This window comes from Erinaceus europaeus, chromosome 20 (genome assembly GCF_950295315.1).
Source record: "Erinaceus europaeus chromosome 20, mEriEur2.1, whole genome shotgun sequence".
Taxonomy (NCBI): domain Eukaryota; kingdom Metazoa; phylum Chordata; class Mammalia; order Eulipotyphla; family Erinaceidae; genus Erinaceus; species Erinaceus europaeus.
In genome coordinates this window covers 27,299,615-27,326,793 of record NC_080181.1, presented here as the reverse complement: position 1 = coordinate 27,326,793, position 27,179 = coordinate 27,299,615, and the positions used below count along the sequence as shown (strand labels likewise).

At 43.4% G+C, this 27,179-nt stretch overlaps 1 protein-coding gene across 2 annotated transcripts in view; it reads left to right on the top strand.

Annotated features, from left to right (window-relative positions):
* The window catches only part of ETS1 (ETS proto-oncogene 1, transcription factor), a 166,177-nt gene that overhangs the window by 15,034 nt on the left and 123,964 nt on the right, over nucleotides 1-27,179 (top strand). For both annotated transcript variants that reach the window (XM_060180168.1, XM_016184975.2), the window contains exons 2-3: nucleotides 5,086-5,166; nucleotides 23,602-23,746. In XM_060180168.1, the coding sequence (XP_060036151.1) occupies nucleotides 5,098-5,166; nucleotides 23,602-23,746 (214 nt within the window). In that variant the 5' untranslated portion in view covers nucleotides 5,086-5,097. The remainder of the gene's footprint in view (nucleotides 1-5,085; nucleotides 5,167-23,601; nucleotides 23,747-27,179) is intronic.

The window sequence follows — 27,179 nt, the reverse complement described above, 5'->3', positions numbered from 1 at the left end:
GGAGGTCAGTGGACCTAGTTCCAGGAGCACTGGGGTGGGTAAGCGGGTGCACAGATCCCAGAGGACAAAGTTACCTAAGGCAGATTGACTCTGCTGCATATACCTTCCTGGTTCCATTCAAGAAACAGAAGCTTGTTTACATTTATGAGCTGGAGAGATAGATCAGCATATTAGAGCACCAGATGTGCAAGCCTGAGGTCCCAGGTGTCACAGGTTCAGTCCCCAGCACTACCTGTTGCTAGAATTGTGCAGTGGTCTGGGTCTCTTGCAACAAATAAATTGTCTTTAAAAAATAATTTCACTTAAGTCTAAGGAAGGAAGGAAAGAAAGAAATTCAGCTCTCCATAGGAGGCTCTGTTCCCAAATGCTCCACTCACTTCTCCATTCAGAAGTGCTCTCAGGCTGCTCCCTCCATCTGAAACCACACAGTTGTTTTGTATTTAGGTACCAAACGTGGATAATGCCAAGACCAAAAGGCTAATCTGGCTGATGTTCACATAGCTGTCATGTGGGAAGGAATTCTCTTTGACCAAAAAAAAAAAAAAACCTTTTTTGCTTCTTCTGAAAGCCTTTACGTCAGCACCAGCTGTTCTGTGTCATAATCTACAAGTGGAGAAGGGCAGGATCTTTTTTTCTTTTTCCAAAAAATAATAAAGCGGCCATCCATTTCTGTCCCTCAGTTATTTCCTGAGATGTGAGCCCTTGAGGGCTGCTGGCTACTCCCTCAGTTCAGCTTCCTCCCTGAGCTAAGGGCTTTCCCCCAAGGGAAGTGTCTGTCATCCATGCAGCTGGGAGCTTCAGGAATGCAGCCCACTCCTCTCTGAAGCCTCCAACTGTGGGCCCACAGGAGGTGCAACTGGACAGAGAAAACACATTTCCACCAAACTCTTTCCCTAGTCTCTCGGAGTGCTGCCTTGAGGAGGAGTGTTACTTGGCTGGCAGACGAAAACTCTTGGTGCCTCTGAGCTGGACTGTAGGACATGATTGCCAAGTCTCAGAGTCCTCTCTCTTGCACATTTTTAAGTGAAATAGGAATTCAGAAGGGTACAAAGGTCTTTTGCTGCTTGTGGGAGTCTAGGGGGGGTGATTCATAGGGCCATGTGGTCCTACCTCACGCTGTGCAATCCTCCACAATCTACTCCCCCCACACCCAACAGGACTGCTTGCTTTTTTTTTTTTTCCATATTGCTGGGCTTTGCTGAATTTATACAAAGCGAACTCTGAGTTCACAGGTTATGCTCATCACATGATGCCATATATACATGCACACACATTTACTAATCTTATTACTATTGTTGTTGTTGTTATTATTATTATTGTCTTCAACACATCACCATTCTGGCCTGACTTTTTCAGCTAGAAAGAGAGGGCAAGAAATCACAGAACTGGAGCTTCATTCAGTCACTCAAACCTCTGCGGCATGCATGACAAAGCAGCACACTACCCAGGCAAGCTATTTAGCTCGTCCCACATAGTACAGTTTTCACCCTAGTCTAGTAGGATATAAGATGCATGAGCAGGGGGTCTCTGTTTCCCAGGGTCTCTCCAGGGCACGGAACAGTGCCTGACACACAGAGCCACATGGTCATTATTTACTGACTGCAGAGCCTAGTTCCTAACAAAGAAGACCCTTCCTTGTGCTTGTTAAGTGAATGAGTTCTGTGATAACTTTTGGGGGTGGGTGGGTGTCTGTGGGGGCATTTAGAGAAGAAAGCAAAGAACTCAATGACCTGCTTGAAACACTCTCCACACCTGCACCTGCCCCAAAGGTGGGGCTAACCCTGCAGGCCCTTGACAGGTGAGCAACCAACCCCTCCCTAGAGCAAACTGACCATGGATGGCCAAGCCATCCTTAGTGTGACACAACTCAACTGCTGGGCCAGACACTTCGTGGTGGGAATGGGTGGACTGATGATGAGTTATTGAGAATTTAAAGTCTGATTTTAAGATAAAACAAGGAAGGACTTCTTTGTTAGGATGAAACTATTCTAACCCTATGTGGACAGGGGATGGATGATCTGCACCTTAGCATTTCATGATCTCTGCTCAATGTACACTGTCTTGTAGTAACTGCTCATTATTTTTGGAAGTAAATGCTGAACAGTTAGTTAACCTCTGATGTAGATGTTAACAAGGTCCCCAGATTAGTATTAGTGTAGTTAGTTTTTTTTTTTTTTTTTTTTTTGACTGCTCATCTCTGCTTGTGGTGGAACAGGAGATTGAACCTGGGACTTTGAAGCCTTAGGCATGAATCTTTTTGTATAACCATTAGGCTACCCTTAGATCTTTTCCTAGTCTTCATTCATGAAAATGTGTAAAGAACTGCCCTTTAAGAACTACTGAGAGCAACAAATATATTTGGTACACAGGTGATTTTCCTTTTTTTATTTCTTTATTAGGGAATTAATGTTTTGCATTAGACAGTAAATACAATAGTTTGTACATGCATAGCATTTCTCAGTTTTCCACATAACAATACAATCCCCACTAGGTCCTTTGTTATCCTTTTTGGACTTGTACTCTCCACCCCCACCTCCTCCCCCACCCCAGAGTCTTTTACTTTGATGCAATACACCAACTCAAGTTCAGGTTCTACTTGTGTTTTCTCTTCTGATCTTGTTTTGCAATTTCTGCCTGAGAGTGAGATCATCCCATATTCATCCTTCAGTTTCTGACTTATTTCACTTTACATGATTTCTTCAAGCTCCATCCAAGGTGGGCTAAAAATGGTGAGATCAACATTTTTAATAGCTGAGTAGTATTCCATTGTGTAATAGACCACAACTTACTCAGTCACTCATCTGTTGTTGGACACCTGGGTTGCTTACAGGTTTTGACTATTACAAATTGTGCTGCTATGAACATGGTATACACAAATCTTTTTGGATGGGTGTGTTGGGTTCCTTATGATATATCTGCAGGAGAGGAATTGCAGGGTCATAGGGCAGGTCTATTTCTAGCCTTCTGAGAGTTCTCCAGACTGCTCTCCACAGGGGTGGGACCAACTTACATTCCCACCAGCAGTGCAGGAGGGTTCTTTTCTCCCTACAACCTCTCCAGCATTTGTTGCTGCCACCTTTTCTGATGTGTGTATGACGTTCGCACAGGAGTGAAGTGGTATCTCATTGTTGTCTTTATTTACATTTCTCTGACAATGACTTGGTGCATTTTTTCATGTTTCTTGGCCTTTCAGATCTCTTCTGTGGTGAATATTCTGTCCATGTCCTCTCCCCACTTTTGGATGGGGTCATTTGTTTTCTTGTTGTTGAGTTTGGCAAACTTTTTTTTTTAAATACTTTATTTATTTATTCATGAGAAAGATAGGAGAGAGAGAAACTGGGCCAGACATCACTCTAGTACATGTGCTGCTGGAGATTGAACTCAAGACCTCATGGTTGAGAATCCAATGCTTTATCTACTGCGCCATCTCCATGCAAACTCTTTCTATATTCTGGTTGTTAGCCTCTTGTCTGATGTATGGCATGTAAAGATCTTCTCCCATTCTGTGAGGGGTCTCTTGGTTTGGGTACTGGTTTCTTTTGGTTTGGGTACAAGTGACTTTCATAATGATGGACAACTAGCTAGAACATCCCTTCAGCTAGAATATTCCTTGAGTACTCTACTCCACCAGATATTCTTTTTTTTTTTTTTTTTTTTTAAATATTTATTTTATTTATTTATTCCCTTTTGTTGCCCTTGTTGTTTTATTGTTGTAGTTATTGTTGTCGTCATTGTTGGATAGGACAGAGAGAAATGGAGAGAGGAGGGGAAGACAGAGAGGAGGAGAGAAAGATAGACACCTGCAGACCTGCTTCACCGCCTGTGAAGCGACTCCCCTGCAGGTGGGGAGCCGGGGTTCAAACCGGGATCCTTATGCCGGTCCTTGTGCTTTGCGCCACCTGCGCTCCACCAGATATTCTATGTAGATAATAGAAGCAGTTCTCAACAAGACCTATTTTCTTTTTCTTTTTTTTTTTTTTTTTTTTCTTTTTGCTTCCAGGGTTATTGCTGGGGCTCGGTGCCTGCACTACGAATCCACTGCTCCTGGAGGCCATTTTTTTCCCTTTTGTTGCCCGTGTTGTTTTTATCGGTGTTGTTACTATTACTGTTGTCCTTGTTGTTGGATAGGACAGAGAGAAATGAAGAGAGGAGGGGAGACAGAGAGGGGGAGAGAAAGATAGACACCTGCAGACCTGCTTCACTGCCTGTGAAGCGACTCCCCTGCAGGTGGGGAGCCAGGGCTCGAACAGGGATTCTTATGCCATCCCTTGCACTTTGCGCCACGTGAATTAAACCTGCACTACCGCCCGGGCCCCAATAAGACCTATTTCACACTACATCTCCTTTTAAAAATATTTTACTATGTCTATGTATACGTATACGTATACGTATATGTATATGTATATAGAGATACACCAGAGTACTGTTCAGCTTTGCCTGATGGTGGTGCTGGGAAATGAACCTGTGACCTCAGAGCTATAAGGATGAAAGTCTTTTGCATAACCATTATGCTGTCTCCCCAGCCTCCTCTTTTTTTTTTTTTTTTTTTTTTTTAATGAATAGTGTTCAGTTCTTTTTTTTTTTTTTTTTTTTTTTTTCAGGGCTATTCTCTGTTTATCGTGTCATATGGGGAGGTTTTGTTTTTTTAAATTTTTTTTTTCCTGAGTGACTTCTCAGTAGAGCTTTCCTTTCTTCTCTCCAGTGTTTTAGCTGTTCATTTCTCTGTCAATTAGTTTGTACCACAATTTAACATCTGCCATATGCCAGACTTGACTGGGGGTGACAGAGAGTGATATATTGGTAGAGATTTACTACAAAAGACCACAAGGCAAGACTGGTCCCTACCCAGGGTATCTTCTTTGGTGGACAGGGACTGTCCATTGCCTATGCCCTGGGCAGATGGGGACTGGCTCTGCCTGGGCTCTGTGTGCCAGTGACCAGCCACCTTTAGTTTCTTCTGTGTCACACAGGTCGAAGTCAGTGGCTCCTAAGCCAACTTCCAGTTCTAAGAGTCCAAACCTGGTGTGGTTTCTAATCCACACACTAACACATCCAGTGTCTCAGCGACTGCTTTCTTCTGTGCAGGTACTAGAAGCGATGAGCTACTTTGTGGATTCTGCAGTAAGCAGCCCTGTCTCCTATTCATCCATGAGACCCTCAATGCTGGTAAGTGGGGTCTCTCCCTCTCCTCCCCATAACTTTCTGCATCCTGGTGTTTCCTAGACAGAGAAGCCAGGGACCTGACTCCAAAGTTTTTGGTGGAGAAGTTAAATTGTGAGACTACCTGTTTCACCAGCCTTAGAAATAAAAACTGGGAGTATGGACCGACCAGTCAACGCCCATGTTCAGTGGGGAAGCAATTACAGAAGCCAGACCTTCCACCTTCTACAACTCACAATGACCCTGGGTCCATGCTCCCAGAGGGATAGAGAGTGGGAAAGCTATCAGGGGAGGGGGTGGGATATGGAGATTGGGTGGTAGGAATTGTGTGGAGTTGTACCCCTCCTACCCTATGGTTTTGTTAATTTATCCTTTCTTAAATAAAAAAAAAGAAAGAAAGAAATAAAAACCCAGGCCAACAAATTGCTGAGAAAGGTATATATATTTTTTGTAGTGTTTGTATTTCAGAGAATATAACTCAAGCACAACTAGCAGTTAAAAGTATGTTGATTTTTTTTTTCATTGCTTCATTCATTTGAAGAGTTTTCACATATTGATTATTGCATCCTAGATCTATTCATGGCATAATTTAGCTTACTTTGGGCCTCATCCAAAAAAGGTAACTAATGCAAGCTTTTTAATCACAGAATTTAAAACTGAAGATGAGGGAGCTGGGCGGTAGCACAGCGGGTTAAGCGCTGGTGGCTCTAAGCGCAAGGACCGGCATGAGGATCCCGGTTCGAGCCCCTGGCTCCCCACCTGCAGAGGAGTCGCTTCACAGGCGGTGAAGCAGGTCTGCAGGTGTCTGTCTTTCTCTCCTCCTCTCTGTCTTCCCCTCCTCTCTCCATTTCTCTCTGTCCTATCCAACAACGACGACATCAACTACAACAACAATAAAAAAGACAACAAGGGCAACAAAAGGGAAGATAAATAAATTTTAAAAATTACCAAAAATAAAAAAAATAAAACTGAAGTTGAAGATGACAGTAAATATATGGAAAGATTTTGCACTTCATAGAGTAAGAGGGGTAATAAACAGAATTATAAAATACCATTAGGTAAAGTTCTTTCCCATAGGCCAGTAAACTCTAATCCATGTTGGATGCTGATCAGCATAAATGTTTAGACAAATATCATATATTTTCAGAATGAGAGATCTCATATACTATATTAATCAACTCCAATATTAAAAGGAAATTTGAGTATTAATATATGTGCCCTTGAGTATTCATTCTAAATCCTGTAGGCTTTTATGTGAAGATAACCATAATAAACATGATTTTTTTCTTCACTTACTATGGAAATGGACAGGTTAGTTTATGGTCAGTTCTTCCTAGCACATTGATGGTTCTAAGTAGATAGATACCTAATGGAATGTTTCCTAAGTCTAGTCTTTGAAGGTCCTACCTGAGGCTCTGTGCACTTTTGAACACATTTCTCCACTTTAACCACACACTGCCAATGTATCCATATATTTAGAAGCTGAATTATTTGAAATTACTTTACGTAGCAGTGAAAAAATTCAGAATGTATTTTCCTTTCAGGGAAGATGAGCAACAAGTCTCTCTTTATGGGGCACTTTGTAACAAGTCTCTTTGTTAGAATGAATATATCAGAACCATTTGTTATCCACAGAGCTAGAATTGGGAAAATATTGTAGACTACAATTTATATCCAGAGTACATATTTTTTAATTGTGATCTTTCTTATTTATTTATTTATTTATTTATTTTCCCTTTTGTTGCCCTTTTTTTGTTGTGGTTATTATTGTGTGTTTATTGATGTCATTGTTGTTGGATAGGACAGAGAGAAATGGAGAGAAGAGGGGAAGACAGAGGGGGGGAGAGAAAGATAAGACACCTACAGATCTGCTTCACAGCCTGTGAAGCGACTTCCCTGCAAGTGGGGAACCAGGGGCTCGAACCCGGATCCTTATGCTGGTCCACTACCGCCTGACTCCCCAGAGTACATATTTTTTTATAAATCATATCTACGCAGACCCAGACAAAGAGTCAGATAATCTTGCTTGGTAGAGATAGTACACTAGGGTGACATAAGGGGATAGAGAGGTTGTCAGGGAAAGAGTCCTCCTGCATCTCACTCAGGGCTTAGTACCTCAGGTTTGCACATATTACATGAAAGTTTCAATATGGGGGACACTGTAGAGCTTTGTTAAAGTAAAGGATGGTGTGGCCAGGAAGCCTTTCAACTGGTAATCTTGACTGCCTTCCTTTTAGATATCGGATTGGTGCTCTGGCTTCTCTCTCTTATGAGACTCTCTATCTCATCTGAAATAAATAAATAAAATACATCTTATAAAATGTGAAAAAAAAAATCTTAAGTTCAGGGTAAAATGTCTCATTTACTTGGAAAAGAAAATTACAAGGGCAGCTCATATTGATTCTCTTTACCAATATTACAGTCAAATTAAATGAGATCAATAGTTCAACCAAGGAGCCAGGCAGTAGCATACCTGGCTAAGCACACATAGTATAAAATGCAAGGACCTGCACAAGGATCCAGGTTCAAGTCCCTGCTTCCCACCTGGGGGGTAGGGGTGGGGGGGTGAGGGTGGAGGGAGCGCTTCACAAGTGGTGAAGCAGGTCTATAGATGTCTCTCTATCTTCCCTTCCCCTCTCAATTTCTTTGTCCTATCCAATCAAATGGAAAAAATGGCCTCCAGGAGCAGTGGACTCATAGTGACAGCACTGAGCCCCAGTAATAACCCTGGAGGAAAAAAAAAAATCTAAAAAGCAATGGCATGCAAATTTGTATTTTCTTTTATTTTAGATACCATTTATTTTTATTTTTAATTATTTTTAAAATTTTTTTGCCTTGGATTATTGCTGGGGCTTGATGCCTGCACCATGAATCTACTGCTCCTGGAGACTATATTTTTCTTTTTTTGCTGTCCTTGTTTTTTTTTTTAATCACTGTTGTGGTTATTGTTATTGTTGTTATTGATGTCATTGTTGTTGGATAGGACAGAGAGAGATTGAGAGAGTAGGGGAGACAGGGGGGGAGAGAAAGATAGACACCTGAAGACCTGCTTCACCGCTTGTGAAGAGACTCCCTGCAAGCGGGGAGCTGGGGGCTCAAACTGGGATCCTTATGCTGATCCTTGTACTTTGCGCCATGTGCGCTTAACCCGCTGTGCTACCACCCAACCCTCACCATTTATTTATTATTATTTATTTTTAATCATTGTGAGTATACAGGTTGCAGGTATGATATTAAATGATCCTAGTTAAGGCATTTGGGAACTGCATAGAATTTTTAAAAAACCAATTAACTCTAAATGTATATTATTTATAGGCTCTTCCTCTTAACCAAATATACTGAAAATTTTTATGTAGTTTAAATATTTTTCCACTGGTTTCACAACAAAGAATCTACTTATCTTTCACCCCCAACTACCCTATCTGAAAAGCATTATCAAATTGTGGCATCCTTTTCATTACAAATTCTAGAAGTGGCTTGGGTGAAAGTAGAGGGTTGCATAAGAGAACTGCTAAATTCCAACACTTTCCCTGGTAACTACTCTATGAACTTCAGTTTCCCCTCCACTGGAACTAACTAGGTAACCTTTGGAACTCATAAAACAAGCATAAAGCTTCTTTACACATATTTCCTACAATATAAATTTATGACGAGAGTGATGGTTAGGCAGGTAGATAGTCGTGAGAGAAAAATTTCAAGTTCAGTAAAGCAGCTCCTACAGGTAATCCCCTTCTTGAGTCTGGGATATCATAAACAGGGACTCTGTAATTGTCTACTGAACGTGTCCTTGGGGCATTGGCCTTAGAACTGACAAATAAATCTCATACTCTCAATTCCAATCTAAGATTTCCTGGAGAAGTGAGCTTATTAGCCTCACCACCACCCAAACAGGAAGGTCAGAGACCTTAGTTCCTGGAGCTTTTCAGTTTAGTTGGAGCATTTCTGCCTAGAGTTCAACCAAGAGAGTTTCACATGAGGTAAAGAGGCGGGGGGGGGGGGGGGTGTGAGTGAGTGTGGGCAGTGGTATTCCAGGTTAAGTACACATAATATCATAATATCATACACAAGGACCCAGGTTGAGCCCCTGCTCCCCATCTGTAAGAGGGATGCTTCCTGAGTGGTAAAGCAGGTCTGCAAGTATCTGTCTTTCTCTCCCTCTCTCTGTCTCCCCATCCTCTCTTAATTTCTCTCTATACTATCTAATAAAAATTAGAATGAAGGGGGAGGGGGAAGGAAGCAGTGGGGGCCAAAGCATGTGCTGCTGGGGACTGGACTGGAGACCACTGACATGCAAGTCTGATGTTTTATCACTGGAGAAATGTGCCTGTCCACCAGACCATTGCTTTAAATCCAGTACGTCTAGCCTGCTCCCTGGGTCTCTGAGTTAGTGAGAGTTAGCCACCAGGAATAGAAACTTTGTCCCCTTGAAGTGTAAGGATCCTGGTTTGAGCCCCCAGCTCCCCACCTGTAGGGAGGTCTGCAGGTGTCTGTCTTTCTCTCCCCCTCTCTGTCTTCCCCTCCTCTTTCCATTTCTCTCTGTTCTATCCAACAATGATGACATCAATAACAACTACACAGTAAAACAAGGGCAACAAAGGGGAATATATATACATATAACTTTGTCCCCATGTATAGTAGTAAGTTTGAGCATGAAGAGAAAAAAATCATCAGAATAGTGACTTTTCAACAGGGAGTGAGTTTTGTCCCCAGGAGATATTTGGTGATATTTTGGGTTGTCAGAAGTTGAAGGGATGAGTGGGGAAGGGTACTCAGGTATCTAGAGGTTAGAAGCCAGAGGTGTAGCTGAGCACCCACTGTACCCAGTGTGTCCTGTCCCAAGCATTACAGTGCCGAGGCTGAGGAGTCCTGCTGCAGAGCTGCCTCAAGACTGGTTTTGGATACAGATCGGTGTAGGTGGTCTTTGTTACTTGTAGTTACTGCTGTAGAAAGGGAGACCTGAAGGAAGCAAAAAGGGAGACATGCATGTGTTTTAAGAGGCTCTGCTTAGCACACTGCTTTAATTGTCCAAAGCCCAACTTCAGGCCAGCGAGAAAGCTCCTGTGGACTGTGTGCTGCTTTTTGCCATGTGTGCAACCCAGGTTTGAGCCTGGCCCTCATTGCACTAAAGGAGGCTTCAGTGCTGTGGTCTCTGGTCTCTTTCTCTCTCTCTCTCTGTCTATGCCTCTCTGTCTCTCTAAAAAAAGTCCTATACCCGGATATGAGTATCTTCTATTTCCTGATGATCATTAAAGTTTCAGGCACCTTATTCATGACTTAGAGGAAGCACTAGCATTATTCAATTATCTGCTGACCTAGAAGAATGCTTAAAACAATAAGGACATTGGTTGTGAAACTCATGGCACCCTCAGGTAACAGTCATTCACACAGAACTCATGTTGTCAGAACTCAGAGTCAGGCTGCCCCAAAGCGGGAACAAGTTTCCCCTTTGTGTGGTCAGTCCCTCAGGAGACTATTATGAATGAAGTGAGCTCACAGTCGGGAGGTAGAGCAACAACACACTTCTGGAAGTTGTCTGGCCATTGTGTGGGGGCGGATGATGACGTATTCAGGTATTATGGGTTGTGTGTCAGGGACCCTTTCATCTAAGGGGAGGAAGCATGCCTTCCTGTTATGCTCCCTCAGCAAGGCTGCAGTGGTGGGCCGTGGAAGTCCCTGGCAGCATGGAGCCCTTCTCTCTTCTTGGTGGGGCTTGAGAGGGCAGGCCTGGGAGGGATGGACCTCTCTTACTTATGACCAAATATGTCTCAGTCCCGGGCTACCTCAGCAGGGAGGATGTGTGGAGGAGATCCTGGGATTAATGGTCCCTAGACTGTGCCGACTTTAGGAAACACCTTGAACTGTTCAGAGGAAAGGAACTGTCCTGCCCACTCACCTCCCTCAGAGCTCAGGCGTGTGTGGTGACAGCACTGGGCTGAGCAGGAGTGAATGAATGGTCAGAGTGCTAGACTTGAGGCCCAAGAGTGTAAATGGCTATCTCAGAATGCTAGCGTTTCTAGAGGATTCTGGGTTTAGGGAATACTCCTTAGAGTTTCAGATAGGGTGGCTGCACCCAAAATGTGCCACTTTTTAATGCTCATTAAATCAAAGGTTCTTATTTTACTGTTATTTTCATTCTATTTATTTTTTGTGCTATTAGTAATAGGCTTTAAGATTATAGGGCTACAGGGTATATAGTTTCACACCACACCCATTATCGATCTATTCATATAAATATCTACGGTGCCAGAATGTTCCCCAGTTGCCATGGTAAACCTCATGTGGTGCTGGAACTTGGGTCCAACTTAGTGAGCTATCTTGTTGAACCAAGACTTTTTGACTTTTGAGTTTGTTAAATGAAAGATTTCAAAGCTGTATACTTGGGGCCATGCTTACTTGTTTTGATTAATGTAAAGAATAATGCAACACAGAACCAGGAATACTTTAGACATATACTCCCTAGATAAACAGGACAACAGGACCATGAACACCCCCCCCCCATGAATGCTGGGTATCAGCGGGGGGGGGGGGGATTGAAGGGAGGCTGCCAGCCACTGGCTGACTTTTGGCATAGCCCTTCAATCCCAGTGCAGTGCTGGCAAAGAGGGAGCAGCTTGGCTGTGACACTTCACTGAGGCACAGCTTCCTCTGAGACTGTTGGTGGACCTCACCAATCAATTTATGGCCCAACCCCTTTTGTGCATTTTCTTTGTTCCTTCCCTGACTAGTTGTCTATCTAGCTGACACTGGTAAGGCAGTGAACTACCTGTTCTTGCTTCCTTTATACCCACCCACCTTCAAGTGGAGCCCTCAACCCTGGGCCAGACATCTGTGGACACATTGGACCAGCTGAAACTCTGCTCTGTTACTCCTTGGCCATGTGGCTGCCCTGGGTCACATGATTTCCATTTATAAAATAAGTATTATGTTTTATACATGACCTACCATGTCGGGTCACTGTGATGGTTTCATGAGAAGATACTCCTCTAGTATCTGCCGTGTAGATGTCCTCAGGAAATCCCCTCTCCTTTACTGGTTTTCTCTAGACTTTTCTATTGTGTCCGAGGGACATGTTCATAGAGGGAAGAGTGGGCATGATACTGTTCATATACAGGCGTGTCAACAGAGAAAGATGGGGCTCCTGGGGCAAAGATGGAGACATTCTATGGAGAAACTCCTTGCTTCATCATCCCCCACCCTCCCCACTAGAAACAGCTTCCTCCCCACCAGATCAAAGTTCTCTTGTAATGGACTGGTGGTTTACAACCTTATTGAGTAAACAAACCTGGTTTCCCTTATCTTGGGTAATTGCTGTTTAATTGAGCCTCCTTGGGAAGCAATTCCCTTTTTATCCAGGGATGTGCCTACACCCTTCACCCCCTACCTGCAGGCCCCAGGATTCTAGCCTTAAGAGGCTGCTGCTTGTCCTTGCATTTGGTGGGGGAGGCCTTGGGGAGGGGGGGCGCATGGGAGAGTTTGACTTATTCCAGTGAAACTCTGCCTTTCCCTAGCAATCCTAGAGAGTAAAAGAGAGACTAAATGGAAACTGGGAATGAACTCTCATTGTTTAGAGGGATGACAGTTTTAACCCCTGGAGAAACCGCTAACAGAGAATATTAGGGAAGTTTCTAACTATAACTCTTTGAAGTTGCCAGGAAAAGAGAGGAGGAAACAACATGATACATATCCCCTCCCCAGCAACCTTAAAAGTGTGGATTGCTAGGGATGAGTGGTGACAAACCTGGTTGAATTCAGCACACGTTACAATGCATTAAGGACCTGGGTTCAACCCCACCCCCCATCCCCATAACCCAGATCCCCACCTGCAGGGGGGAAGCTTTGTATTCAGTGAAGCAATATTGCAGGTGTCTCTCTTTTTCCCTTTCCGTCTCTCCCTTCCCTATCAATTTCTGTCTGTTTCTATCCAGTAAACAAATAAGTAAATTAAAATGTTTTTAGAACTTATTTTAAAATATGGGCATTGTGGAGATGCTAGATTCAGTCCTCACAAACTAGAGGATTTCAAATTCAAACTAGAACCAAGAGACCATGTCTCAACAGCAGAAAATTAAGCTCAGAAGATGCTGAAATTCTTGAGTTCACAAAGCTAGCAAGGGGTAGAATATGATCTAGATCTTTAGCTTCTGGCTTACAATGCCCTTTAATGTTTTCTAGATATCTAAGACCTTATAACAGACTTTCATCCGCACACCTGCCACCCATGGGCCTTAGTTGTCATGAGCTGGCCTTTCCCAAAGAGGGAAGACAGAACTACTCTTTGTAGCCAGCTGGACAGTTGGAAATGGCTGCCCATTCTTTTAGCTGCTGCAGGTTCCCCACGATGACATTCTGAGTCAGGCATTCCACACAGTGGGGGCCTGAAACTGTCACCCCTGGAGTCACAAGGCTTCGTCCTAAGTGAGGGGGAATGACAAATCCTGTGTGCGCACCCCACCCTCTCAGCTAGTGTCAAGTCCACAGGACCCTGTGGTCTGGGGTTCTGAGGCCCTTTGCCCTTCCTAGCCTGAGCCATTTGTCTCATGTGGAGGATGGTGGCCTCAGACTGACACATAGAGCCAAAGGGTGGGCCCCATCCCCACTACCTTGGGGTGCTATCCTAGGATCACATGGTGTCTTGGGGTGGCCTCAGCTGTGGATTACATGGAAGGTAACCACAGTTGCTCATGAAGACAGAATTTCTATTTTTTAACCTTTCTCCTCTAGTGTGGCTTTTAAAATTTATTTATTTATTTATATTTATTTTAGTATCATTTGATATTTCCCTTTGCAACTTTCCTCCCCTCTGCCCCCTCTTCCCCTCCCCTTCCCTTCCCTTTCCTTTCCTTCCCTTCCCTTCTTCTCTCTCTCTCTCTCTCTCTCTCTGGGCCTCTGGTATTTTTTTCTCAGAGGCCTGCAGTGTGTCAGGCCTGCCCTTTCACCAAGGCCCAAGCCCATTACTCTTATTGTTTTAAAAAGAATTTCCTGGCCTTGAGTCTAAAATTAAATTGCCCTTTGAGAGTTTCCTATTTGGTCTGTTCCTGTCTCTTGGTTCCAGCACCACCCTCCCTACCTTCCCCCTCCCCCAAGAGCAGAGTCTAAGCTAAGGTGTGCTACTGGGTTGCCTCTGTCACTTAAACCTCTTGAGGGAGCAGGACAAATGTGCTCTCCTGAAACCCATGTGCCCCGTGCCCTGTGAGGGTCAGATACACTCTGTCCCAAGCACTCCCAGAACATTGCCAAAGGGCTTCTCAGGGGTGTGTTGGAGCACCATTGTAAGGTCCCAGCTGGCCTGGAATCTTCTGAGGGTGAAGAAACCCAGACTGAGAAGTCTCTGGAACAATTTGTTCTTTCCAATGCTTAGAGGCAACTGTTTGTAACAAGGTGAGAGATTTGAAGCTAAGAAATTGTCTACTCATTATACCAACTTTTCTTGGGCAACTAATATCTGAGCACCCCCTAGCTCAGTACCCTGACACTTTTTCCACATCACTTTGTTTACTGAAAAAATGGGGCATGCGACGTGTGGTTTTAGGGCAGAGTTGTTGAAATAAAGACTCTTACACATTTTAAGGGGCACTGGATGTCATAAATCCCAATTATAGCCAGGACATCCTTTGGCCCGATAGGCTTCTCTGTCTTGGGGGGCTATTTATCAAATAGATTGTCAGTCATGAGGTCAGGAGAAAGAATGTGGATAGATCAGCAGAAAAGGAGACTTGGAGTTGGAAAGGAACTTGGAGCTCTCTGGGACCAGCCTCCTCAGGAAGCACAAGCTTGAAGAGGTTAAGTGACAGGATGAGGCTGCCCGGCTCCTTAGGGGCAAAACAGGCCCTGAATCCAGGTCTGTATGCTCTAGTCTCTTCCTACAAGAGCATACAGACATCTTGGGCATTCCTAGAATCATAGAACTGTCTGCGAGTGGCAAGTCGCTATCCCTATCCATCCAGTGTCAACTTGTATTTATGGATCTGGAACCTCACTGCTTTAGACCTTGTTCATTCAGAGAGACACACACACAGAGGGGGAGAGATGGGAGAGAAGGGAGAGAGACACCACAGCCCTGGAGCTTTCTCTGGTATCATTAACACTCCCTTTGGCACTGGACCTGCACACGGCAAGGCATATGCCCTAGCTGGTGAACTATATCTCTGGCCCAGTTTTCATTTAGTTTTTAGACAGTAGTATCTGGATATATGTTAATACATTAATGACCCTGTATAAAGACTATGTTCTAAGATTCTGAAGTCCATTAAAGAAAATTTCCAGTGCTGTGGTGCCACTCCATCTCTCTCTGAATAAGAAAAGCTGTAAAATTGTCCATGCATGAGACTCTCTCTGCAAAAATAAATAAAATAAGTGCTATTGTTGCTTTCTTTGAACTTCCTCCTCCTCCTCTGTAACTAAAGTTATCACTAGGGTTTGGTGCCTGCATAACAAATTAACAAATCCACTGCTCCTGATGGCCATTTTTCTTCCTTTTTAAATTTTTTTTAATTTTGATAGACAAGAGAGAAATTAAAAGGGAAGAAGGAGATAGAGAGGGATAGAGACACCTGTTGCACTACTTCATCATTTATGAATGATGAATGTCCCTCTAGGCAGGGACCAGGGCTTGAACCCAGGTCCTTGTGCAACATAATGTGTTTGCTTTACTGGGTGCACCATCACCAGGCCCCTAAACACACACACACACACACACACACATATGTATATATATATATTCCCCACCACTAAATTCATGACCTTATTCCACCTCTTTCTACCGCTCAGAGATCAAACTTAGAAGTCTTCCCTAGGTGAAGCCAGCAAAGTGCTCACAGGGATACAGCTTACAGGACATGCTTACACTTCCTAATCAAGTGAGAATAGTACCTTAATGCAATGTGTTTTGCAAATAAAAATTAGCCCCAACAGGCTGGGAAGTGGCACACCCAGTTGGATGAGCTCACAGGCACAAATGAACTGCGTTCAAGGCCCTGATCCCCACCTGCAGAGGGGAAGCTTCATGAGTGGTGAAGCAGTGCTCTATTTCTCCTTTGCTCTCTATCTCCCCTTCCCTTCTCAATTCCTCTCTGTGCTATCAAATAAAAAGAGGGAAAAAATTAATCCCAAACTTTTTTGCCCTAGACTCCCAGATGGTGTCACTGGGTCTTGTTCCTTCTTGTGTCAGCCACTTCTGCTCCATCCTTCCCTCTTAGCACCATTCAACAAGCCGCTCTGAAACGCACTAATGCACTGTTTCACTATCACTAATAGAAACTCTAATGCCTTTCTCTTGAAGCCAGATTCCTGGTTGGTGTCCACAGTCCTGGACACTGTGGAATTAACTCTGTCTCTGTCAGTCACTTTCTCATTAATCACCCTTCCTTACAAGAGTTTTCACTGCCCAAGAAAACATACTGCTCTCATGTTCAGTACCACTGAGCAAGTTTATTTTATTTTATTTTATTTTTATTTTTATTGCTGGGACTCCGTGCTCACCACTCCCAGTGGCTTGCCTGCCTGCCTGCCTGCCTGCCTTCCTTCCTTCCTTCCTTCCTTCCTTCCTTCCTTCCTTCCTTCCTTCCTTCCTTCCTGCCTTCATCCCCTTCCTATCTTTCTACTTTATTTGACAGAGAAATTGAGAGGGTAGGAGAGATAGAGAGGGAGAGAGAAAGATAGACACCTGCAGACCTGCTTCACTGCTCATGAAGAGTCCCCTCCCGCAAGTGGGGAGCATAGGCTCGAATCCGGGTTGGTCCTTGTGCATGGTGATATGTGCATTTAGCCAAGTGCACCACTGCCTGGCCCCACGACACAGTCTTTTTCTAAGTCATCTTCCTGAACCTCTTATTCTTATACCTATAAGTAGTTCCATGTTTCCTTTTTACTTCTTGGTATGTCTCCTTTCATTTATTTATTTGCTTACTAGACCTTTCACCAAATGTCCTAGGCTGCTAAATCTTTATTCAACCTTTCACTTCTTACCTTAATTGGCTTCCTCCAGGAAGTCTTCCCTGCTGCCACTTCCCTCCCCTTACACATTGGTACTTAACCCTGTCACATCCTGTAATTTCCTGTTTACTTGTCTGTGAGTTAAGTTCGTGTCTTGCTCAGATTGCATTCTTTGCATTAGACCTGGCTGGCATAGATGAGATGCAAGATAAATGCTTATTCCATGAATGTACAGTGGGACCTTGCCCAAGCTACCTGTTATGGGACTGTTGCGCTAGAGTCACCGTGAAGGTGGCACCTTGTTATACAAGTGGGTAAAAGCAACTGAATTAAAATCCAGGCAGACCTGAGTTAGAATTTTACCTTTTGGGGACCAGGCGGTGGCATACCTGGTTGAAGATACATTATCTTGCGTGAGAACCTGGGTTAAGGCTTTTCCCCCCCACCTGGAAGAGAGGAAGCTTCACAAGTTGCAAGTGTCTCTCTCTTTTTATTTATTTATTTATTTATTGCTGGATAGAGACAGAAATCGAGAGGGGAGAGAGATAGAGAGTGAGAGAGACAGAGAGACACCTGCAGCCCTGCTTGAACACTCATGAAGCTTTCCTCCTGCAAGTGGGGCCCAGGGGCTTGAACCTGGGTCCTTATGCACTGTAATGTGAGCATTTAATCCGGTGCACCACCACCTGGCCCCACTTTCTCTCTCTTTATCTGCCCATTCCTTCTCAATTTTTTTCTGTAGCCTAAATAATTAATAAAATATGAGAATTCTACATGTTTTGCTATCCTATGCTATGCTGTGCTATGCCATGCCATACTTTTTTTTTTGTAGGACTTCACATATGCACAGTTCCTCTATTCCCAGGCCATTATTCCCTTCCCTTTCCTTCCCTCCCCTCCCCTCCCCTCTTCTCCCCTCCTCTCCCCTTCCTTCCCCTTCCTTCCCCTTCCCTTCCTTTTCCTTCCTTTCCTTTTCTTTTTCTTTCTTTTCTTTTTCAGATAGAAAAATCAAAATAAAAAAGGAAGGGTAAATAAATAAAAGGAAGGGTATCATAATACTGAAACACCTTTCAGTGTTGTGGGGGCTGGGCTCAAACCTGGGTTGGAACACATAGCAAAGCACTGCACTATCCACGTATTTTTCAGTCTTTTTATTTCAGACGGGAGGCGGGGGAGAGACACCGCAGCACTGCTCCGCCATCTGTGGACTTGTTCCACCTGCCAAGGTGCTCCTGTATGCTGATGGGGCTCTGACCCAGGGCTTTGTTCCTGATAAGATGTGCACCTTACTGGGTGAGCTTTCTCCCAGCCCTGCTATTTAATTTTGTTAAATAGGTTGACGTTAGAACTTTTCATTCTTTATTTTTATATTTAATATATAAAAATAAAAATATTTTTATATATTTTATTTATTTATTTATGTTGTTTATTTATGTTGTTGTTGTTATTGATGTCATTATTGTTGGATAGGACAGAGAGAAATGGAGAAAGGAGGGGAAGACAGAGAGGGGGAGAGAAAGACAGACACCTGCAGACCTGCTTCACCGCCTGTGAAGCGACTACCCTGCAGGTGGTGGCTCAAACCGGGATCCTTATGCTGGTCCTTGCACTTTGCGTCATGTGTGCCTAACCCTGCTGCGCTACTGCCTGACTCCCGACTTTAGAATTCTTCTTACCCCTTTTTTTGCCTCCAGAGTTATTGCTGGGGCTCGGTGCTTGCACTACAAATCCACTTCTCCTAGAGACCATTTTTTCCCCTTTTGTTGCCCTTGTTGTTTATCATTGTTATTGTTGTTGTTGGATAGGACAGAGAGAAATGGAGAGAGGAGGGGAAGACAGGGGGAGAGAAAGACAGATACCTACAGACCTGTTTCACCTCTTGTGAAGCTAACTCCCTGTAGGTGGGGAGCCCAGGGCTCAAACCGAGATCCTTAAGTTCATCCTTGCACACTTCACACCACATGGCTTAACCCGATGGGCTACCGCCTGACCTTCTGACCCTTTAAAATTCTCCATGTGCTCTTCTGTAAAGTGGAGATACAAATGCAAATCTCGGAAGGGTGTGGCCATCTTTATACAGCATTTAGCACAACACCAGGCCCACATGAAATAGGTGTGTGTACCAAGACTTTGTTCCTTCGGGTCCCTGTGAGATGAACGATAGTTTCCCTAGGACTGTGATGATGACTGGCAGTGTGACTTGTATCTTCATGAACTCATTCCCTACTTGCAGTCAGAAAAGGATGGTGTTTCGAATGCATTCTTTTTGGGGGGTGGGGAGGATGTCCTTTCAAAATAGGAAGATGAGGCTGCAGTGCCCAGATTTCTGACCCATTAGTAACCTGTTTCATTCTCCTCAGATGAGATGGTTTCAGAATGAATTACAGCTAGGTTTGTGTTTCCATTGAGTAAAAAATGTCATTTTCATGCTCTGTGAAGTAAGTAGTAAGTCAGTTGGTGAAATGGCTAACAATGGCCAGGTGTCTAGGTGATAGACTCACAAAAGGCTTCCAGGAGTGAAGATGTTTGTGGTTTATGGTAGACTGGCTGCCGAACTCCCTTCTAACTGTAACAGAAAGAGCTCTCTGGCTCCACTGAGGAGAGGTAAAGAGGAAATACGTCTTTAAAATAGAGTTTCCTCTATAAGACAACAAATAAATTATCCCTGTCAACAAAAAGCCTGGTTCAGGCACACACACACACACACACACACACACACACACACACACACACACACACACAATCAACTGTAGAAACTCAGGATGATGTTAATATGGCCCTTACTCAAAGCCTTCATCACACAACTAGGTTATCATTGTCTGAGTCTGGAATTAACACCACTTCCTGGAGTTGCTTCACCCGACCCATTAGTACTCCTCCTTTTGCTGTCTTTCTCTCTCCATGCAGTATATGCAGTCAATTGTTTTCCTTCAACTTTTCTTTGTACAGGGAGCCATGCCTTTAGTGGCCTTTCCTAAGAGGAAACCTATATTTTTAATCAAATTTGGAAAGTTTTAAGTTTCCCTGGGTTCCCACTACTCAGCAGAAGCCAATTCATGTCCCTCTACTCGGACTTTACCTATGTTACCAGCTCTCATTATCCAAGGACCTTCTAGTTTAGGCAAATGCTCCACACATTGGCACCAAAGAAGCCATTTGCAAAGAGACCATCTTTGTTGGAGACCCAATTCTTACAATTCTGATATATACCACTGACTCTTGAGAAAGGCTGGAGGAATATGTAAAGATAGGACTAGAAATTGAAAGCCCACAGCTAGTGTAGGAAGTGTGTTTCAAGTGAATTCTGTTGGCAAATATCATGGGAGACCTACTTCTCTTTGGGGATTCGGATCAAAACTTTAATGCAGTTGATTTAGGAGCCTCCATATTAAATATTGTGAATATTAAATATATTTTAATTTTTTAAAATATTTATTTTCCCTTTTGTTGCCCTTGTTGTTTTATTGTTGTAGTTATTATTGCTGTTGTTATTGATGTCATCGTTGTTGGATAGGACAGAGAGAAATGGAGAGAGGAAGAGGGGAAGACAGAGAGGGGGAGAGAAAGATAGACACCTGCAGACCTGCTTCACTACTTGTGAAGCGACTCCCCTGCAGGTGGGGAGCCGGGGGCTCGAACCGGGATCCTTAAGCCGGTCCTTACACTTTGCGCCACCTGCGCTACCGCTGACTCCTATGAATATTAAATATTAACATGCAGTGTCTGCATTGTGGTTTCAAACCAGAACTGAGGAAATGTTTCTCTGGCTGAATGAATCTTGGCTGAGGATTTCCCTAAATCTTTTGGTGCTAAGCACAAAGAATGAGCAGACCTGACATTCTCCTGAGTTTCTCTCACCAGGGCCTGCTGGTAGCAGCAGGAAGTTAGCTACTGACAAACAGCAATTCAAAGGAATTCTATTAAGTCTTGTGGGATTATTCCATTCTCAGTACCATTAGCTTAACTGGAATACACACAACCATAGAATAAACTTTATCCACTTTTAGTTGAGTGATTTGATGAATATTGTGGGAAAATATGGTCCCAATTAATGTGTCTGTAACTTGCACCCATATTTTGGGATTGGGTGTAATTTTTCTTTGTGCTTATATACTGCCTTCTGTTATTTTTCACTGAACTTGTGGGACCCAACAATTATAAAGTGGGGAAGAGAGTTGATAGTTAATGGCTCTCACAGTGCTGAGTCCTTGTATTTGCTACTCAAGGAGAGAGAGAACATAAGAGGTTCTTCCGTAAAAGATCTCATTGGGCCTTAGAAAACTAATCTTTTGGCATGAGAATACCACCTGAGGAGTTTCATTTACTAATCAGCACCCTGACCTTTATAGATTTAAGCACATCAACTGCTATCAGCACTTCTTGGTTGAAGCAGCCATCCCCCCCCCACCCCCCACCCCCACGGGTGGGGAACCATGGGCTCAAACTTGGATCCTTATGCTTTGTATTACGTGTGTGGACTTAACCTGGTGCGTTACCGCACGGCCCCTGGTTGGAGCTTTTATGGGTGTATGGAGATAGTAAAAAAGAGATAAAGAGTAAAAGAAAAAAGTTGAGGATGAATCAACGACTATTTAGACTCCTATGTCAAAAGATAAATATTTTTTAAATTACTGATTTCACATTTACAAAGTTATCAGATTTCAGGTGTGTTTTCATACTCACACCTGAAGACTGTACCCCCCCCCCAGGTCCCGTAACCCCCCACCAGCCTGTCTTCCATAACCATCTTAGTTCTTATATTATACAAGTGATTTCCATGAATCTGCTGCCTCTCATCCTATGTCTTAATGCTTAACCCTCCTGCTCAATCCCAATAATGCTTTGTGTCTTCCATTAGGCTCCACACACACCATTTATTTTATGTATTTAATATGACATGCAGTTTTATTACGTGCATTTAATATGTAATTTTCTTTGCAGACTGTTTCATTTAATCCGCCTATGTGAAGAGGTAGGGATTATTAATCTCACTTTAGAGTTGTGTAAGTTCAGGCTTAGGCTGAGGAATATTATTAGTAAGTAGTGGAGCTGTATGTGGATTCGTGTATACTGGGCTTCAAAAGGTAGAGTCTTAAACATGTAGAACAGCTTCACCCCACCCCCATATTGTATGTGCCCTTTTCAAAGAGTGCTCAATGGAGTAAAGAGTACTGAATGCTGTTAAAACCTGTGGCTATTGGGTTAACTGGAAAAGGAGCAATTTTTCTCCTGAAGGCCAATTTTTTATTTTCACCTTGACCTCTATCACCTATATACTAATTTACTGATTGATTAGCACCTTCACATTTAAGCTTCAACACCTTGACTATAAGCTAGGATTGCCCACATATAAAATAAGATCTCACCTTATTGCTAAACATGGGTCCATATTTGAAAATTAGAATATGTCATCTTCAAATGCCTGAGGAGGGGAGTCAGGCGGTAGCACAGCGGGTTAAGCGCGTGGGGCATGAAGCGCAAGGACCGGTGTAAGGATGCCGGTTCGAGCCCCTGGTTTCCCACCTGCAGGGGTGGTCGCTTCACAAATGGTGAAACAGGTCTGCAGGTGTCTGTCTTTCTCTCCCCCTCTCTGTCTTCCCCTCCTCTCTCCATTTCTCTCTGTCCTAGCCAACAACAAAGACATCAGTAACAACAAGAATAATAATTACAGCAAGAATAAAAAACAACAAGGGCAACAAAAGGGAAAATAAATAAATCAAAAATAAATATAAAAAAAATTTTTTAATGTCCAAGATGGATGAAAATAAGCATGTGTATAGTCTTACGTTCCAAGTTCTTTTTACTTCCTGTCTTTTAAAATTGTTTTTTGGGGCCCGGGTAGTAGTGCACTAAGTTAAACTCACATAATGTGAAGCTCAAGGACCAGTCCAAGGATCCAGTTTGAGCCCCCGGCTCCCCACCTGCAGTGGAGGTCACTTCACAATCAGTGAAGCAGGTATCTGTCTTTCTCTCCCCCTCTTCCTCTCCTCTCTCAATTCCTCTCTGTTCTATCCAACAACAACAATGGAAAAAAGATAGTAGTGGATTTGTAGTGCAGGCACAGATCCCCAGAATAACCCTGGAGGCAAAAAACCAAATGAGTAAATAAAGTAAACTTGTTTTGATGATGTGATTTGATCAACCATTGCTTCTGCTCTCCATCTATGGATGATTTCTCCTTACAAGGGGTTGGTTGGTATAAAGCAGTTGTTTTATAGAAATAAACTGCAAAGGTTGTTTTCTTTCTTTTTTTAAAAAAAATATTTATTATTGGATAGAGAGAGAGAGAGAGAGAAATTGGGAGGGAAGGAGGAGGCAGAGAGGAAAAGACAGACACCTACAGCCCTACTTTACCACTCGTGACACTTTGCCCTTGCAGGTGGGGACCAGGGGCTTGAACCTGGGTCCTTGTGTACTGTAATATGTGCACTTAACCAGGTGTGCCACCACCTGGCTCCCGAAAGGCTGTTTTCTTAATCTGTTTCTTTTTTTTTTTCTCTTTGACCACAGAGGCAGGGACCTATCAATTCTTATGAAGATCCTCGAATGACCTGTGGTTTCCAGTCTAATTATCATCAGCAGAGAGCTTGTTACCCCTTCTGGGATGAGATGGCCACTCAGGAAGTCCCTACTGGGCTGGAACACTATGGCTCAGGTAGGAATATAAACAAAGACTGAAAATGATGGTCAAGTTGAAGGACAATGGAAATATGATGAGGATTGCGTTCTCTGAAATAACAGCCCCAGTGACTTTTGTGCACTATTGTTCTGTCATGGAAAGTCCCGGGTGTTTGCAATAATCTTGAGTGACTTTATTCACCAGTGACAGGAAGGCTTAAGCTCTAGGAATAAACCCAAGAGAGGATGCTTAAGGTCTTCATTTTGTAAATAGTTCTGTCTAAATTGCAATTTTCTGACACTTCCCTTTTCAGCTTGACTGTTGACAAAGGGCCTAGAAGTTTTTTGCTCATAAAGTTGGAAATGGATCAACAGAGGGAGTGTGAGCAAGCCTTCTTACATAGCATAATTTCTTTAATTTGTCTTCTCTGTTATTCTCCACCGCTAACCATACTCCCTGGCACTTGCTACTTTACCCTTCAACCCTTGGCTGGGACCCTGTCTTCACAGAAGCTCCCCTCCTTGCAGCATCCCTCCCTGGTCCCAGTGCTGCCCTCTGGTGAGCAGGAGTCACATTCTGGAGAACTTTGGAGCCCCTTCAAGGGATCCAGAGATTCAAAGTCCTTACCCTATTTCTTACATATTTCGATAGTTCTTCTTCTTCTTTTTTAACTTGCTAACATTCTCCTCTCCCACCCCACTCTTTTTCCTTATCTCTGTGTCTCTTTTTTCCATCTCTCTCCATCACCTGCTAGCTTTTATTACTAAACACAAAAAGTAAGTTGGAGGATGGAGTGGTTCAGGAATCAAATTCAATTTTTCATGAAACCAGATTATAAGAATTGCCAAATATGGATGTGCGGGCGATCTGGCTGTGACATCTGTCACCCCACTGATCGCCAGGGTTGATTCAGCTGATCTGGCTGGCTAGGCGGGTGTCCCCTTCCTCCCTCACCGCTCCATGTGCGGCCCTCCCGAAGCTGCGCGCTCAGTCAAAGAGGACGGCCTTCCCCGAATAGAGACGGACTGGTCCCCTGCGAGAACCTCCAAACAAGCTCTCAAGAATAGCCCAATAGCCTAAAGAACCAATTACGAGCTGTGTTTTCTCTGGGGATGAATTCTTATGAGAAGGAATTTCATTACTCTTACATATTGAAACTACATGAAAATACACTAGAACTTAAATGCAGTCTTTTCTATTTAGTCTTCATCCCACAAAATTCTGTGGCTCTTTACACTTTTATTGTAGTGAGGAAGTAAACATTGACTTGGCTTTATCTTTACTTGGAAATGTACCAAATAAGATGCTGTGGTACTTGGTGGGAGTTGGGAGGGAAGGAATAGGACTCCCCCTCCCACCCCAATGGTCCTTTTCCAGGGCAGAATGAATCTACTCCTGTGTCCTATGTCTGTGTCCCATGTTCTCTTGACTCCGTAGCCATTGATCTATGAGATACGCCTTGGTACTGACCTCCCAGCCCATTCCAGACATCTTCACAATTATGCTTTCATTGTAGTGTCACAACAAAATGCATTTATGTCTCAGCTATCCACCCATTTCTAAAGAAGGCAGGGAGTATTTTGCACCTGTTCATAGCTAAGATTTTAGGGACTTAAGTTTTGAAGAGTTGAAAAAAAGAACAATCTTTCAAATTCTAAATAAAACAGATTTTATTTGCATAGACAAAATGTCACAATGGCTGTGCCTGTTTTTGTGAAGCCTTGCCTCCTATTAAAACCACTAGGCTTTGGAACTGGGCGGTAGCGCAACAGGTTAAGCGCAGGTAGCACAAAGCGAGTGCAAGGAACAGCTTAAATTAAAGATCTGGGTTCTAGGCCCTGGCTCCCCACCCACAGGGGAGTCGCTTCACAAGCGGTAGGTAAAGCAGGTCTGCAGGTGTCTGTCTTTCTCTCCCCCTTGCTATCTTCCCCTCCTCTCTCCATTTCTCTCTGTCCTATCCAGCAACGATGACATCAATAACAACATCAATAATAACCACAACAATAAAACAAGGGCAACAAAAGGGAATAAATAAATAAATATTTTTTAAAAACCCACTAGGCTTAATTATTTTATTTCACCAGCTGAGCAGAAGTTGTGCTACCTTACTTGCTTTTCACTCTCAACTGGGAGTGGGAGTGTGGTGGTGGTGGTGGTGGTGGTCGTGCGTGGTGTTTGCTCTTGTTGCAATTTACACCCTGTTAGTAGTTAAAGTTTTCTTCCCAGTAGTCAGTAGCCTCAAGATTGGAATATCTGTCCTTCACAGCAAAAAGACATGATTCTTTTTAGTTGAAAAAAACATAAATTCCTAAAGGATGACAATCCCCCCCCCCATTCTTCTCCTTTTTAAGGTTCTCAAAGGTAAAAACTTTTATTTCTGAGTCTATGAGACAATTGTCTGTGAAGCATGTAGAGAAACTCTGGGGATAGAATATTGCTATTAAGTACAAGCAGTCTGATGTAGCCTCTTTCCTTGTTTTCTTTCACTGTTTAAAAAGGAAGCTGGAGGGGCTGGGTGGTGGTGCACCTGGTTGAGTGCACATGTTACAATGCACAAGGACCCAAATTCAAGCCCCCGGTCCCCATTTGCAGGGGGAAAGCTTTGCAAGTGGTGAAGCAGGGCTGCAGATGTCTCTCTGTCTCTCACCTTCTCTATTACCCCCTTCCCTCTCAATTTCTGGCTGTCTCTATCCAATAAATAAATAAAGATAATTTAAGAAATATTTTTAAAAAAGGAAGCTGGAACTGCCTGGACTAGTGACTCTGGAGCAGCAAAATGAAGTGTGTGTGTGTGTGTGTGTGTGTGTGTGTGTGTGTGTGTGTGTATGCAGATGCGTGTGCACGTGATAGCCAGTTCTGACTCATCTAGATTGTTGTAAACTCAGAAATGCTAGAAAATTGAAAGACTAGCAATTCAGAAATGCTAGTAATGCAGAAACACCTCCTTCTTAGAGGAGTGGCACCTTGGTGACAGGTGTGAATACTGCAGTGTCCTTGGTCCTAGGTCTCCTCTGATAGAAATATCTGGCAAGAACCTTGGTCCTTCCCATCCTCTTTTTTGCCTTTCAGGCTGTCCAGAAAAAGGCGTTGCAATGATTATTTCTGGGCTGTGGTCCAGCCCTCCTTTGAGGTGGGGTGTCTTTTGGAAGGAGATCTTGGGGTTATTGGGAAGGGAGATGAAGACTTGTGAACCAACCGATGATTTCTCCAGCTGCAGCACATTTTCCTTGGAGATGTGTTGAGTAAGAATAAAGAGCAAAAAAAAAAAATACCCTACATTTTTTAAATCATCTTTTATCCTATTTATAACTCCAGTTTCCTTCCCCCTCTCCCCCTTTCCTTTCACATTGGTGTTCACAGAGGGGATGAATGAACCTCTTTTCCTAGGACTCCACATCTGTCAGTGACAGGGATGCCCAACAGGAGGGGCCCTAGAGAAGGGATTAGGCTGCCTTGTCTGAAAGTTGTT